The sequence below is a fragment of the Phalacrocorax aristotelis genome, chromosome 2 (genome assembly GCF_949628215.1).
Source record: "Phalacrocorax aristotelis chromosome 2, bGulAri2.1, whole genome shotgun sequence".
NCBI classification, from domain to species: Eukaryota; Metazoa; Chordata; class Aves; order Suliformes; family Phalacrocoracidae; genus Phalacrocorax; species Phalacrocorax aristotelis.
In genome coordinates this window covers 153,954,482-153,970,614 of record NC_134277.1, presented here as the reverse complement: position 1 = coordinate 153,970,614, position 16,133 = coordinate 153,954,482, and the positions used below count along the sequence as shown (strand labels likewise).

General features: G+C 36.0%; 1 protein-coding gene across 1 annotated transcript in view; it reads right to left on the bottom strand.

Moving 5' to 3' along the window:
- MTBP (MDM2 binding protein) overlaps positions 1-16,133 on the bottom strand; it is a 30,098-nt gene that overhangs the window by 12,397 nt on the left and 1,568 nt on the right. Inside the window, exons 3-16 of the mRNA XM_075085698.1 lie at positions 15,952-16,025; positions 15,703-15,848; positions 15,150-15,208; positions 14,110-14,254; positions 12,587-12,704; positions 11,883-12,017; positions 11,019-11,113; positions 10,189-10,261; positions 8,500-8,617; positions 5,670-5,843; positions 4,433-4,546; positions 2,968-3,132; positions 2,498-2,591; positions 899-1,054 (exon numbers count right to left, since the gene is read on the bottom strand). Coding sequence (XP_074941799.1) covers positions 899-1,054; positions 2,498-2,591; positions 2,968-3,132; positions 4,433-4,546; positions 5,670-5,843; positions 8,500-8,617; positions 10,189-10,261; positions 11,019-11,113; positions 11,883-12,017; positions 12,587-12,704; positions 14,110-14,254; positions 15,150-15,208; positions 15,703-15,848; positions 15,952-16,025 — 1,666 coding nt within the window. The remainder of the gene's footprint in view (positions 1-898; positions 1,055-2,497; positions 2,592-2,967; positions 3,133-4,432; positions 4,547-5,669; positions 5,844-8,499; positions 8,618-10,188; positions 10,262-11,018; positions 11,114-11,882; positions 12,018-12,586; positions 12,705-14,109; positions 14,255-15,149; positions 15,209-15,702; positions 15,849-15,951; positions 16,026-16,133) is intronic.

Here is a 16,133-nt window from a genome sequence, read left to right as displayed (position 1 = left end):
TAAAATCCTGCAGAACCTTTCCCTCTAGCAAGCCCTCTCAATTTATTCCATATAATGAAGTTTTAAAAAAGGATTGAGGGCTGTATCCGATAATTCCATTATACATTCTCTTATTCAACATTAAAAATGTCAACAAATGTAACTCTAGAGACTGCAAAGATTGTCATGCTTACCGAGCAGTCTATGACACACTGCACAAATAGTGTAGGCTCTGCTTCTGCAAACACTATGTCACTCTTGTATAGGTTGGTCTTACTCTAACAGGTGTTCAGATCCTGAAAATTACTCCATTAACCTCTTGTATCAACCAACCACTGCTTTTTCAGCAGGAAAATACACTAATACTTCCCGGCAGACACACTAAGGATGAATACTTGCAAAGAAGTCCACTGTACCACATAAGAATATTGATAGGAATGCTGGGCCAGCATGACATGAGACAATTACAGTTAAATAGACTCAGCTTTTTACACTTTAACTGTCTTCCCACCTAGCCTCCCCTCCACTGAATGAAAGAAATCACACCAAATGAGGTTCTGCCACAGTAACTTCTGCTCTTTTGGAAATGGACATGTATGGTGGTGGCAGCTTGTAGCATAGCCATAGCAAAGGTCTCATGGCATACTTTTGCACATCAAGTTATTACTTTGTTATTTAAATGCATAGGACAAACATCATCATCTCCCGCCACTTCAGATTCTGAAAGAACTAAATAGCACGACCAACTGAAGGCCCTTAACAGTTGATTTCACTGGCAGGTACGTCATGCAAGGGTGTTGCAAGTTACCAACTCAAATCCAGTTAGGCCATTCTGACACTCTAATTCGGCCATTATTCCCACTCCCCTACGTCAGTTCTGAGTATGGTCTTCAGTTGTTTCAATACGCTGGATTCATACCGTTTGGGAATTTGTAGCGGCTGAAGATCACCAACTGGTAGCCCTTCTGGTGTGAAATATTTCAGTAATTCTTTAGCATCGAGCAATGTCAATGACTCACGTTGGCTATCTTTATGCCCCAGCAACTGCTCAGATGAATGTGCAAACATAGAAACTCTAAAAAAAAAAAAAAGGAAAAGAAGAAAAAGACCAATCTAAGAATTTTTTGTCTTCTTTTCAATGAAGTAATCTCGTTGTGTTTAAAAAAAAATAATAATCACTCCTAGTCTGGAGCAATTAAACATATTTCCAAAGTAAAATGAACAAGATTACTCCTTGAGACCATTTACACGAATGTTCATGATAAAGTATATTTGATGCAAATTCTCTACCAACCTACTGAAGAAACTAATTTCCTCAAGACTTTAAAGCTTAGTTATGAAATACAACATGGGAAGAACATTATTCATCCCTTTTTTCCCCCATGTATGGACCTCTAAAATAAAAAATTAATTCCAATTTAAAAAAAAAAAAACAACCAGACACACACAATATGCAGCAAAGGAGCCACAAAGCCACTACTGCATGCAACTCTACACTCTGTTGTTTGTTGTTGTTGGGTGTTTTTGTTTTTAGTGTCCTCAATCAAGTATAGCAAAGCAACATTGTATAAACTGATTCAGGATATGCAGAAGATAACCAGTTCAAAATACAATGAAACCAACATTGACTGTGAAACAGGTCCTTCAGCAAGCTTTACAAAAGCTAATTAAAAGGAAGAACTTCACCTGTTTGAGACAAAAGCCAAACAATAGCAACAACAACAACAACAGTAATGCCACCCATGAGAAAGCAGACAGACATCTAACATGAGAATTTCTGACATGCAGAACTCCAATCTAGGCCATGGCCAACTATGGTATTTGAAAGACAGAAATGGGATGGAAGTAACTAAGAAAAAGGCAGTTGGACACCTGGCTCTAAAGGTCTGTCAGCAAAAACATTAAGAACAAGCAAAGATCATTAAGTCATTAAAGTGAGAGCTAAACAGAAAGTAATAGGCTGTATTAAGTGACACAAAAGTCTACAGGTTTCACTTAAACAGCACTGAAGGAAAAACAAAACTAAATATAAATTTGAAATGTAAAACCAATAGGATCTTCTACATTAAAATTACATGCGATCTGACACTAAGTCCTAATTATTTAGGAAATATGAGGAGATTAGAAACACATTGTACATGCTGACAAAAACTGCCATGCTTTCTTTACTTTTTATGCCCCAGAGCATGTTGGGAGAAAAAAAATGCTTTTATAGGTTTTTCTACTACGTCTACTATTTTCTAGTAATTTTGGTAATTTAGTTTTGGAACTATGATACTTTTAGCTAACTTTCAGCTGCATTTTATGAATAAAAATCAAAACAATACTACTTTAAATACCAAGAAAATACACCTTTGGTAACTGACAGAAACTTAGTTTTAGCCTTAAGCAATGTTTCCTCTGAAAGACTACCAATATGTGTGAAAGCAGTTCACAAAATGGCTATCAACATATACAGTTCCTCTAGAGTGATATTCAATGACCACTACAAAGAAAATCTCCAGTATTTAACCATTACCTCATTTTTTGTTTGTTTTTTTCAAAGTTTTCCAAATTCTGAAGAACATGTCTTTCTGGCCACTCCAGTGGGTTTGGCTCTATTAAATCAGATTCTGCAAGAAACATATGGTGGATAACCCTCAACAGAAGTAAAGAATCTTATTCTTTAAAGAAATATATAAATGTATATCTGGTTCTTTATATATACATGTCTTTGTATACATATATAAAAATGTATAAATATAAGGAAAATCTGCCTCATTTATGGTCAGAAAGGTTTTCTCTATTTTTTTTTGTCAAGGAAAAGAAAGGAATAGTTAATGTGAGGGTAATTTCAGTTTGCAAAAAAGTTTAGAAAGCTACTTTACTTTTCCTTCTGTTTTTCCCTTTTTTGGCAAAAGATTCTCCTTTTAGTAAAAAAAACTAACAACAGGTATGAATATACATCAAAAGAGAATAAGCAGTGTATTTTCTAATAACAATACTTACCAGAAGTCACAGTGCATGACCCAGTTTTACTGGCAACCTTTTGTAGAACAGGTTTAGGAAAACTAGTGTTGCACAGGTCCAAAACACATTCTCTTGTAAGTTCTAACAAGTTTTTGAACTCATCAGTAGAAATAACTGGAGGTTGCTTAGACAATTCCTTTCTCTCTATAAAAGGAAAGGGAAATAAAGAGAAACTACTGCAACTGCTAAGTACCAAAGAATAACTGGAGCCTGGTAAAAACCAACCAAAGAAAAAAATCCCCACCCCAAAACACAAGTTAACTTGACACTTACTACTGTGCCCTTAAACAAGGTACGGGTCGTTTATTCCATAGGTAAGTGAAAAAACTCAGCAGTGAGAACAGCTGAAATCACACCTGAATCATCTTTTTATAGTCCTTTAATTTCTGCATCTGGGTATATCCAGGCTTGAATCCCCCAGAAACAAACATCTGGACTTGCTGAGCCTAAACATGAAAAGCTCCAGTGTACAGAGCCTCCTACCCACCTATTTTACTGCCGTTGCAGGTGTGGCTCCGTTATAACTGATAGCCTTTTCTGGTCTCTTTGGTCATAATATCAAGGGTCAGGTAATTCTGATATGATTTAACATGACTAGCAAGTCCTAAATGCTCCTATTCAGTCTTCATCCTAGTGGAAATCGGTGACCCACTCAAAACAAACTAAAGCACAAGCTCTAAGGCAGCCCCAAGCTCAGGGTTGAGAATGACTGCAAGCTCATAGGGGTGAGGGGTGGAAGGCAAGACTGTTAGCAGAAATCTAATTTTCCCTAAATTGGTATTCTGTTAATGATAATACACTTAAATTATCTTCACAGTATGCCATTTTCAATAATCTAGCCAATCTCTCAGAAGTATTTTCTGGTTTAATTAAGTCTCTCTGAGCAATGGACTTAGAAAAAATCAGGACAGTCGAATGTACTTCTCTGCAAAGTCAGGAGAATCTACAGAGGGTGACCTTTCAGTTATTATTATGAATGATGTATCATGATAAATGTAACAAATCTCCAATACATACTTCTCTGCTGTTTAAGACTTCAAGAAAGAATAAAAAAAAAATCCAAAACATGTAAAACAGAATTCACACTTTTGTAGAAGGCACATCCAGCAGTAAGGTTTTTTTGGGGGAAAAAGCATGAAAAAAAAACCCCAGAGTAGAGAAAAAGTTAACTACCACAGAATTATTCCAAAACTATGCTCAAACTTTCAGAGTATTAGTGTAACAAACACCCACCAACTTTAAGTTCAGCATTCTCTTTTCCTCAATATTTGAAAGTCATTATCTGACATACAATCATGGATATAGTACAAAAAGTTTCTTTTTAAAGCTCCACTTGTCTCTTTACCAAGTGAATAACTGACCTGGAAGGTGAGCCGTCACACTCAGCCAGAAATACCTTTTAAACACTCATTTAAGGACTACCAGTGCTCTCCCCATTACTTACTGAGATATTCCTTCAAGGCAAACACTTGGAGACGAGACAGTTTCTTTTCTCTCTGTACAATCTCCTCTCCACAGAAATGCGGCAGGGACTTGATAAATTCAGCAATACAAAAGCCTGTACAGATTAGGAGAAATCTATTATTAAGATTCTGTCCTGTGACTTTGGAGACACAAAGTCATTGCTTCTTAAAAGAAGAAATAAACACAGCAAACATACAAATTTCATATTCAAAGGAAAGAACCAGACTTTCAAATATGGCTAATCAAAAAAACCCGAACAACCAAACCCAAAAACTGCAAAATAATTACAATTTAATAGAGACACCAGGGGGATAACTTGGAATAGAGGTCTGACCAGTATTTTTGAATTTCTGTATAAAAACAATATAACGACAATGCAATTAACATGACTGACATTTAAATAAGGTAAGAAGATCCTAAGTTTCATACCAGGAAAGAACAGTTTTCTCCCAACATATGGTCAAGGACTTTCAGTCTTCTGATACCATACTAATGGGATTTTAATTAGGACAAATGGTAAGCAGTCAGTCACATTGCACACAGATTTATTTCGATAATGAGGAAATAAAAGGCTAAGATGCAGGTCACTGTGCTCTTTGTCAGTGTTGAGAGCAAATACACAAATTAGCAGTTATCTAGTACATCCAGTTGTTACAGGACAACTACTCTAAGACAAATGTCTCTCACCTAGCGGAGCAGCTGATCATCCGCTAGCCCATATCCTAACCACTCTGCAGTAATATGGACCAAGTAACTGAAGACATGATCAAGAAATTCAACTTGCCTGCTGGCCTTGACATTTTTATTTTAAATCTGTGAAATAGGCTTGTCAACAGATAATTGACTAGATTTTAGGCATGCGCTGGTCAGCCTTTATACCAATAATACATACTTTTTAAACTTTAAGTTTCTGCAAATTTATTTTGCATTAATATTACCTGGATATCCCTGTACATGAAAATATTTAGAACTAATCACCGTTACAAGAAATGACAGAGTACAACTGTACGTAGTTGATTTAAAAAATATGGTAGTAGTAAACTGTGTGAATAAATAAGATCTTATATTTTTATCAGCTTGAAAAAAATATTCATCAAAATGCAGTGTTCCTCCTTGTTTTCCCCCTTTAACACAGACTGGGATGAATAAAAGGAACATATAAATTTTAGTAGCATTTACCTGCACACAGACACTCTTAAATAAAGAGTAACTCTTACTTGACTCTGTTTCTTCTGCTTTTGTCATTAGCTTTCCATTAACTGCAGCAAGAATGGCCGTACCATTGATCTGGCTAGCTGAATGAATCAAGGTTGCTTTACACCCTCCAGAGCCATTGCCTTGTAGCAAGAAATAGTATCGGCAAAATTCTCCCTTCAGTTCAATTTCTGGAACTTAAAAAATATAAGGGCATAACTGTGAAACACCATCAGGAAAACAGCTTTAGAACAAGCTATAATTCATCATCAAAACTCTTTCATTTGCCCTCTTCTGTTCTGTGAGAAATCTTACAAACGTCTTTTTAGGAGACACACTAACTACAGCTGATATTTACCCCTTAAAAAGCTACAGACTGACGAACATGCAAAATAAATGAGCTACAGCAGCTTGATGAGTTCAACTACACTGCTGGCTCAAAGCTAGCATGTTACCAGCACTGAACTCCTGCGACTGTAGTGAGGACCAGCTTTCTAATGCAGGCTACAAAGTACATCTGGAAACTCTAACCACCAACCCAGAGAAGATCTTGAATTGGTCTTAGTAAAAGGCAAGCCTTTTACTGGTAAAGTTACATTTCTACCATGAAACAATGAAGAGTTAGGCAAACAATGTGCTACATATGTAATAATTAGAGAAGAGTCTGTTCTGCTAGGTAAAAAAAGATATTTTTTGCATATGTGGATTGAAATAATGGTAGGTGTTCACTAGAAGAACACACATCTGTAGAAGAAAAGGAAATACTGTACACACTCTTCCCAAAGAAGCTGCATTATTCATTAGCAAGAGTTTCCCTCACTGCATGGCCTCAGTGAGAGATAAATACCTTTTTTTTAAATAAATACTGGCATGTAGTTTGCAGTTTTGAAAAAAAAAAAAATTAATGTAGGACTCGATAGTAACAGTGACAGGACTGGTTTGCCTTTTTTTTTTTTTTTAACCACACAGAAAAGATTTTATAGCATTATAGCACCTTGGTAGATGTAGAAATTAAAAGAATGAATGCTTCTTGATGTACTAAGTTTTAAAAGCCAAGTTTCATAAGATATTTGCAGTACTTTCTCAATAAATAACTCAAGAAGAGCTTGATGCTTATTAGTGTTATAAATTTTTGTTAGTAACAAATATAAAGTATCCCAGTGTTTCTTGAGAAGTTTAAGTTGGAAGGGGAAGGGACGAGCAGGGAAATCCACTACCTCAATATATAAATCCAGGGAAAGAAAAAGAACAAGAAAGAAAAAAGATTCCAGAGAAATTTTCACAATTGTTCTGTTCCACATTCTCCTAGTAATTTGAAATATTTTCCTTTTCCAGTTATCTTGGCATCCAAAAGCTGATTCCTCATGGGAAAGCTTTTATTTCTCATTTTAATCTTAATTAGTATTTAAGAACTACCAATTCAAAGAATTATACCTTCCCACAGATTGAAGAGATTAAGGATTTGTAAGTCCTTAACATAGTCAGATTAGTGGTAGCCACTAAAAAATACATAGTTTTCAACTAAATTAGCAAATACATTTAAATAGCCATGTCTCTCTCTCTATTCTAAATTTTGCTCAAGAGGCCTATTGTGTATTACTGATCACATTATAGTTAATACTTGTACAAAACCCTTCCACTGGGGCACAGGACAAAGACGATCTTGCAGACACTGGGTTCTTGCGCTCATTTGACTGCATCAGTAGTATCTCTCCAATACAGTATAAATGCTGCTGCTGTGATCAGCTCTATAATCACACCCTCTCTGCTCTACCGCCTCCAAACATGCAGAGATAATTTTAAATCTATGTACTGCCAGCACCCACTCCACAGAATTAAGCTTCTTGCCCTGTTGTACAGCTCTTCCTAATTCCTCTCAATTTTTTGCCTATTCCAAAACCTGAAAGAGTATCAGCCTGTCAGCCATCCTCATCTGCATACTTGTTTTCAAATGCTATCTTCAGTTGGCAACAGCAGAAGTTACTGTTCCTTGGAATCCTCAAGAATTATATATTAGAGCACTGTATAAACAACAAAATCACATAAGAAGGCAGAATCTTACATCTTATCCTATCCTAGATAAGTACTTAAGCACTGGGCTATCACCAAGCTCCTTTTAGCCTGATGATTTCAAGTCCCTACAAACCTCACAGTAACTACTTGTACAGTGCCTCCACTTGCAGGGCACATATACTGGCTGACTGAGAAACTCTGCCCCGTCTTGATCTGCACTGATTCTGTTCTCTCCCTTTCTGAATCAAACTTCTAAGCATTGGCACGCTGTGTAGGAGGAGTCAGTATAGTCCCATAAGGGAGAGGGAGCACATTCTCAATCACTAGTTAAGCACACTGGCTTTCAGGTGAATGGAGGCATCCAGCATTTGCTCATGTTCTGTATTTTCCCAGGAAGAGGTTGAAATCAAATGCAAGCATACTGAAGAACCTCTGGAAATGCTTAAGTGAGAAGGGAGGCGCTTAAGTGAAACAGACTGAATTTCCATCTGCAGAAGCAAACCTCTTTGCCCATGCATTGTATCCTTAGAAAGGTGTGTGGGAGCTGCATCTTAGCTGACAGATAGGATACAGAAATGGTTTAAAGGAGGTGCGTTGTTTCCCAAAAGCTTGCCATGATGTTGTTATCAATTTTCCTCCACAATAAGCCTGCATAGCTGAACTCAAACTCACATTCACCAAAACTTTTTTTTGTCAGTGAAGATTACAATCACTGACTTGATTCCACTGGAGAAAAAACGGTATCCCAAATGCATAGAAAAAATCCACCATATATATATAAATGCACATATAGATATAACCACAACAAAATACACCTGTCGCCATCTTCCTGTTACCTACCAGTAATGACCTTGGGTTTCCTAGCCATATATTCCTTCCATTTCTTGGTACACAGCTGGGCAGGGGATGGGATCACTACGTTGCTTACATTACATGGCAATGTAAATAAAGCTCCCACCTAAATAACGAGAGCAAATACAATACATCCTATATTACTGAAATCTGTTTTACATTTAATTCTTGAGCTACAGATTTGGCATTATTTCAGATGTCCTTCAACTGAAGAAAACATCCTTATTTAACACTTCTGTCATTCACATCGAGATGGAAAAGCATTTGATACAGAAGCTGTAAAAATTGTGCTTATTTTTTGCTCCAGTTGGGAGCTCATTAACTGCTGAATTTCTATTTCACACATAAAAAGATATTTGATACCTATTACAAGGTTTTCAATAATCTGGCTAAAAACACTTTGGTAGAGTAGTATCCGGAATGAAAAAAGAATTCAAAAGATATAGGTGGCATCAGCAACTCCGCATTCCTTTGAAAGACATGTAATTTTTTTCCTCCCTACATATTATCTTTTTCAATTAATCAGATACTAGACTATGTTTATGTCTGCACATAAATTTCAGGCCAATAAGCACTAATAGAAAAAATACATAAGTATTTCAATACTCAAGCAATAAAACAATGCTTTTATAGCTATTAGAAAGCCTACAAATATGTAATATTTCTAGTAGTAGGCTGAAAATTCCCTATGAGAAATTGTTATCTTGAAAACATTCAATTCACATGTGAAGACTCTAAAAAGTACCCTAAGAATGTGTTCTAATTGTTTTGGCTTTTTCTTCAAAAGAACTAGTAGAAAGGTAAGCTTAAGGTATTTGAGCAAGCATTCAGTAACATCATGTAAAATGAAAATCACTAGGGATATTTACCAATATAAAACTATTCCAAAAGATGTTTTTGGTACAGCATTAGAAAAAGGACTTCTTTCTCTTCTGGCTAAGCATAATGCAGAATGGAGTGGCAGGGGAGGAAAAAAGTGACTAAAAGCCTAAATAACAAGCTGAAGATGAAGCAAATGGAATACCAACTCCACAGTAAATAAAGAACATAGGTTATTCTTTATGATTGTAACAGCATGTCCACTGCAGGCTCTGTTTTGATTGGCATTGATTTATTCTACAAACACTAAAAAACCCCCAACTTCCCTAAACAAGCATACATCACCTCAAACATTCAGGAAAAATACCTTCAAAGTAATACTGTGGCCATGAATACTATCATTCCAAGGCAGGGCAGTGGAGATGTAGGCTTGTAAATGTTTCAAGAACTCTTTTTATCCAAAATCAGAATGGAAAAGCAGAATACGCACATGCAAAATAAAAGAATTTTACCACTTCACACTAGCTAGATACAATTTGTAGGCTGCACAAATGCCTGCCTTTTGCTAAAAAAATAGTTGAATTATGACAGCACAGAAATTACTGGTCAGGATAGGATTAAAAGCAACAAAATGTTTTAGGAAATCGAAACTTAGCTAAGGTAAAGAGAAAAACTTTCCGTGGGCTTGCAAATCGTCAGGACCTGTACGGCATGCAGCTTTAAAAGACAAATTTGCTTTAGAACTTAATATGGAAGGAGCACACACAGAGACTAGGTTTAAAAATATCGTTCTTGTATCTTTTATGAGCAATATACATATCTTCATTTTTCTGCCATACCTAAATAAAAAGTTTTTACCTTCCCTGAGAGAGAAGAAATCTGGTCCAAAAGCAGTGCAGATGTCTCCTTGATACTCTTTCTTGCCAGGGTCCTGAACAGAACAGTTTAAGGAACTGCTTCTTCACAAAGAACTGTATGCACCTCTATTTTACAAATCATGTTACCATCACATTTCAAATTAGGCAAGTGCCTAATATTTCATACTCCAGTACCACAAAATATATAAACTCACCTTTCCAGGCAAAGTGGTGTACTTGGAGATGTTATATGATGAAATACACCACTGACATCTTTAATATAGGCAGGCATAAACAGATATTATGTAGTCAAATTCCTGGCAGGCTTATACAGCCTAAGCTACTAAGCTGTGAGTACCAACAATACATAAATTTAAAACCAATAGGAACTCTGCAGCATACACAACTCAAGAGAAAACCCCTCTGCTATACCTTGCCACAGATTTTGCACCTACACAATAAAAACACGATTTGTGAAAAATGTTTCGATATTGTGAGTCACACTATATGCATTAATGAGTAAGGCTTGGGTTTTTTTAAATTTACACAGCAGTATATATTTCTCTTGTCTTTCTGCACAAATAGCATACACGTCAACAGATGAAGTATATGTGCAGTAACGTCAAAAATAGCTGGTTACTGTTAGTGTAATTTAAATTTCAACCTTAAAAAAAATCCAGTTGTAAAGAATCACTATGACTATTTTGGCAGGCTAGAATGGAATGAACCCTCGCCAATCCTCACGTGTTGCTTGCACGGGTAAATCCTGACTGTTTTCTTTCTGCTATAGACCATTACCAGCAATAGTTTAGATACTTAAAAAAAGGATACAGCTCAAATTCCAGATCTGATATAAAAAAGGAAGGTAACTCAGAGAGCACCACCATCTGTAAAAATTCTAGCGCAGGACCATAGTAATGAAAAACCTGAGAAGAGATCAAGTAAAAAAAATCTGTAACACTATATATGATGTTGTTTCAGTAGAACTTCCCCACGTATTTTGCTGGATGCACTTGCCTTACAAGTGCAACTGAAAGAGGCACGAAGGAATATAAAGACAAAAACATTTCACAATACCATATTAAACATCATTGTATGAAAAACAAGAAAAGTTTTATCAGACAGAATTAAATACCTACTTCCTAGAATGTCAACCATATGCATCAAATGGGTTGTAACTCATCTGAATCCAAAGAAAATCAAGATCTACCAGGAACAGATGAATGCAATCCAAAACGTACATATTTTAACAATGAAAATAATAATCTCTTAAATGATATCGGTTTTCATGAACACTCATTTTTGTTTGCATTAACAAATATCATTTTGGAGCTCCCATCAAATATCTACTTCCAGTAGAAAACATGAAACAGCAAACTTTGAAAATGAAGTAGAAAAGGTTAGATAAATACAGAATTCATAAATTACATATTTTGAGTATTAAGATTGAACAAAGTCTCAATTTCTACTTGAAAAAAAAAATTGGTATCACATTCCTAAGAACAAACAGATGAAATCTGAAGGACCTGTTTTGAGAACACACATGAACAAAAGAAAAATTCTTCAGTCTTATGCAATCATTACTTTTACGTTTATTTTCCATTCTGACTAGGGTTTCCCCAAATACTAATTTTCTCTTGAAAGTAAACCAGATGAATTCTAGCGGCTCAAAGATAGATGAAGAATAATACTTGCCTCTGGCAAAACGTCAGTATTCTTCAATTGTCGCTCTTTTTTAACAGCAAAGTGAGAGCCTAAATGTGAAGTGCTGAATGCCTTTGCTGAAGTGCTCTTCATACAAAATTCTGGAAACCTAACTTCTGATCCAAACTGGGGAAAAACCGAAAAAGAGACAATAAACATGTCAGAAGAGAGAAAATTATTTCTCTTCAGCCAGTTACATGTACTACTATTTTAAACAATTAGTATTATATTGGTTTCCAGCAGATCTGTAAAACTAGGTCAAAATATTAGACTTAAATAGCCAGCTACTATATCCAAAACCTTAATACTGAAAATTTAAACTGTGTCTTTCACAATCACAAAGCTACCAGTCTTTGCAACAATGCATGCAACAATGACTTCCAGTTACATGATAATGATTTGTGATAGATACAAAACAATCTAATTTTGAAGAAGAAATTTTAAGGCAAATATTTCAGAGGAGACCATCTGGATTTCTGAAATTCAAATCTGATGCCTTGATCTCATTTATCCTTTCATCATGCTAACAAGCCAGTGGTTCCCCCACCCACCCAGACACGGTGCGCATTACCTCTGAGTTACCTTGTCAAAACCAAAACTGGCTTAAAGCAGAAAATGCACGGTACAACAGATGCTTTAAATGATGTACTCAGATGCTTTAAAAAAATAACCATAGCTGAAAAAAGTTATTTTACCTTTCTTTCCCATATCTGAACCTTTCCTCTCCAGAGTTCTTTTACATCAATAATATTCATTACATTATCTGGAGATACAAAGTCGGCTGATAGATAGTCTGCAATCTTTTGCCAGCTACTGTAAAAATAAGGAAGAATTCACCTTACTGAATTTAGTATTCCAAATTAACATGCAGTACAATTTGACTGAATTTACCTATTACGTTATTATGTCTTAGCACTTAATAGTCTCATGTACGTTAAGACAGACAGGTATAGCTTTATATTCCACAAAGTACACGATATTATAGAATTGCCGGTTCAGGATCTGTAAAGGAAGTTGTTCACGTACTCCACGAACACGACAGCAAAGAACTTTGTCAGACATCAAATAACACCAGCAATGGCAAGCCGCAGAAGCACCACAGCAAGGTTGGGTGCTAGAAGCTGGAGCAAAGCCAGGTAGCCACCACTGGGGCTGTCACTGGCCCATATGCATGGTTTGCAGTTAGCTTTGTAAGTAGAGATATGACGGCAGCACAAATATTACCCAAATTCAACAACAGGGAGGGAGAACAGCCAATATCTGTGGGTCCTACTGGCCGTCTGTCTTCTAAGAGAAATGAGCACCATCAACACAACAGGAAGAATAAGTGAGAGAATTTTCATCAGAGAAACTGTATGCCCTAATGGCCTCATTTTACATAAAAGGCAGCAGAAAAATTTATTCAGTCAAAAGATAGCTGCACAGGAAGATATTAATGAGCACTGAGATCAAGTGCTCGTAGAATTCGCTGCAATAAGGTTATCTTCCTCTGTGTACCTTTCAGTATCAGATATTCAGTATATGAGATATTATCAGATAATATCAGATATTCAATATCCACACAATAATTTACCGCATGGGGAAAAAAACAAAACCACTGTGGTTTATAGTGAGACATATCATGGCCTACTTATGTCAATTAGAGGAGGACAGTAAGGAAATTACTGGACTTTGTTTCAAATTGAATTAATAGTTACAGTGTTAAGACGCTTCAGAAGCATACAGGAAGTAATTGAGCATTTATACTCCATTTTCAAAAGGGACAAATCAGACACTCTTTTTCCTGCCTGAAATATAATACCAAAGGTAATATAAAATTTACAGTAAAACCAGAGTTATGTATTCATTTTACAAAAACTGGAAAACTACAATCAATACAAGTCATTATGTAGCACAGTACAACTTAAAATCATCGGATGCATATTAAAGTGCGCACAGTGAAGGAAAAAAAAAAAAAGAAAATATTTAACCTTCTGCTCTCATAGAAACAGGAACTTTAGAGGACTTGCTCTTTTGCCTGCCCCTCTGGTTAGGGCATGTGTTTACAATAAATCAGCACGAGTAATTCCTCCCCTCAAACAACAATAAAAGACAAAGCTACGTATTTTCAAAGTTTACACGTAAAGTACTCAAGCCGCTGTTTTTATTTTAAACCACTGACACTCACCAACACAAAACACGAGTGACCTTGTTTACAGACCTAAAATAAAGGACATACCCTTTAGGGTCATTTGCTGCAATAGTGATTTGTGCAGAGTGCCATTCTCTCAGGTGTTTCAGGGCACCAATAGCAGGTAAGCAGTCTTTTAACTTGGGTCCATCTCGTTCAATAGCCTGCAGTATTACATCAACCATTGCTCTGCCTATAAAAACAGTTATATAGGACTCAAAGTACCATTACTCAGTAAATGTTTCAGTCATTTAAAAATAGAAAAGTAATGATTATCACTGACTGCACTACAATAGGCTTAAAGATCAACTTCAAGTAACTTCAGCAAGATTTAAAACACTTTTCATGCATTTTTGCTCATCTCTTGCTGCTCCTCTTAAACAGAGTATTTTGCCATTTGCTCAGTTACAGCAGTTCTGTACCTTTCTCCTCTCTCACTCAGCACTATATTCAACAGATAGAGCTGTCTCCAGTATGACTACTATGTCATTTTCCTCCTTTTAACACCTCTAAATTGTTATTTTTCATTCTTTCTGCATTCGGCTCCTTTGCTATCCCAAATCAACTACTGTAATACTACGTAACCCTACCGTGCAGGGGGTATCCGTCTCCAGTTTACACAATCTGAATCCAGCAGTTCTGATCTATGTTCCTTCACAACTTCTTGGCTCCCACCCCCAAGCAATCAGCTGGTAAATCAGATGTAAGGCTGATGTCAACACCTTCCATTTTTTTCCATTAAAATTTCCTGCAGTTGCATGTTGAGTTTTGTCTTGCTTGCTGTCTGCTACTACTTGGGTGCCATGGTGCCATTTCAGATGGAAAAATTAATTATACAAATAGCTACCTTAAATTCTACTGAAATACAGCCTTCCAAAGAAAGAAGCAACAAACTACTCTGTAAGCTGATCTGTAATGCCAATCACGCTAACGTTCCTTAAAGTACTTGCAAGAGCTGTATACAAGTTAATTCAACTAACAAACTAACATCCTCTGAATTTTTCCATTTGACTATGATTTTACCACCTGAGCTTCTAAAGTAAGAACAAGATAAACTCAAATGAGATTGCTCTTTTAAGAGAGATTACCTGGGGCAGGCAGTTTATCAGCTAACTGATGCAGACTTTCCGCAGCTTCATCATAGATACTAAAAATGGAGAGCAAAATGGTTGGAAACAAAATATAAACAAAGTCATTTAGAAAAAAAAAGTTACAACTGATGAATACTACCTGAGGTAAGTACCTTTTACATTTAAAATTCTGCATAAACATACCTAGGCAATGAGATATACTTTTCTCCCCTTTTACTGCGGCAGGAGTAGGCTAACATGTCAAAACAATCTGCAGTCAAACTGGAAGTAGGATTCAAGACAGATTAGCAAGAAACTTCTTTTTGTGTATATAACTGTCAGCTGTTAGGAAACTGTGACGTTATTCTGAACAGCTCTTCTCATCTGTAGCTAAAAAACTTAAAGCTATATTAAATGAAATAGGATTATTTTCAGTAGTAGTAGGGGATTGTTCATAATTAACTGTTGCTTTGGTAATAACATTTACTTGTTATATTTTCTTGATTCCCTTGGGTTATTACTGTTAAATGTCAGATCACTACACTTTCAATAAAAATAATAACATGCATACTCAGTCATAGACAGTGACTCTCGACTGTTATTGTCGTCTTCCTCAAAATTTTGTCTGGCTCCCAGGCATTCGTCGATACTTGTTTGGAATGAGCCTTCGTTTTTCTCTGGGTCAAAATTTATTTCCTCCCAGTCAGAACTGCAGAACTGATCAAGCAGAAAGAATTAATTAAGCAAAGAGAATTTTAAACATCACAGTTTTAACTTGCACTAGAGACAGGCAGACATATTCTGAAAAAAAAAGTCTTACCTGATAATAACCACATATAACATGACTCGCAAAATACCATTTCTTTACACCTGGAATACCAGCCACTGAACATGCTGCAAAGAGATAAAACATTGTTTAAAATATTCAATCCACTGCCATCTATTCTTCTTATTGTAATGAACATCTCTGTTGCAAGATACTATGCGAATTATTTCACATGC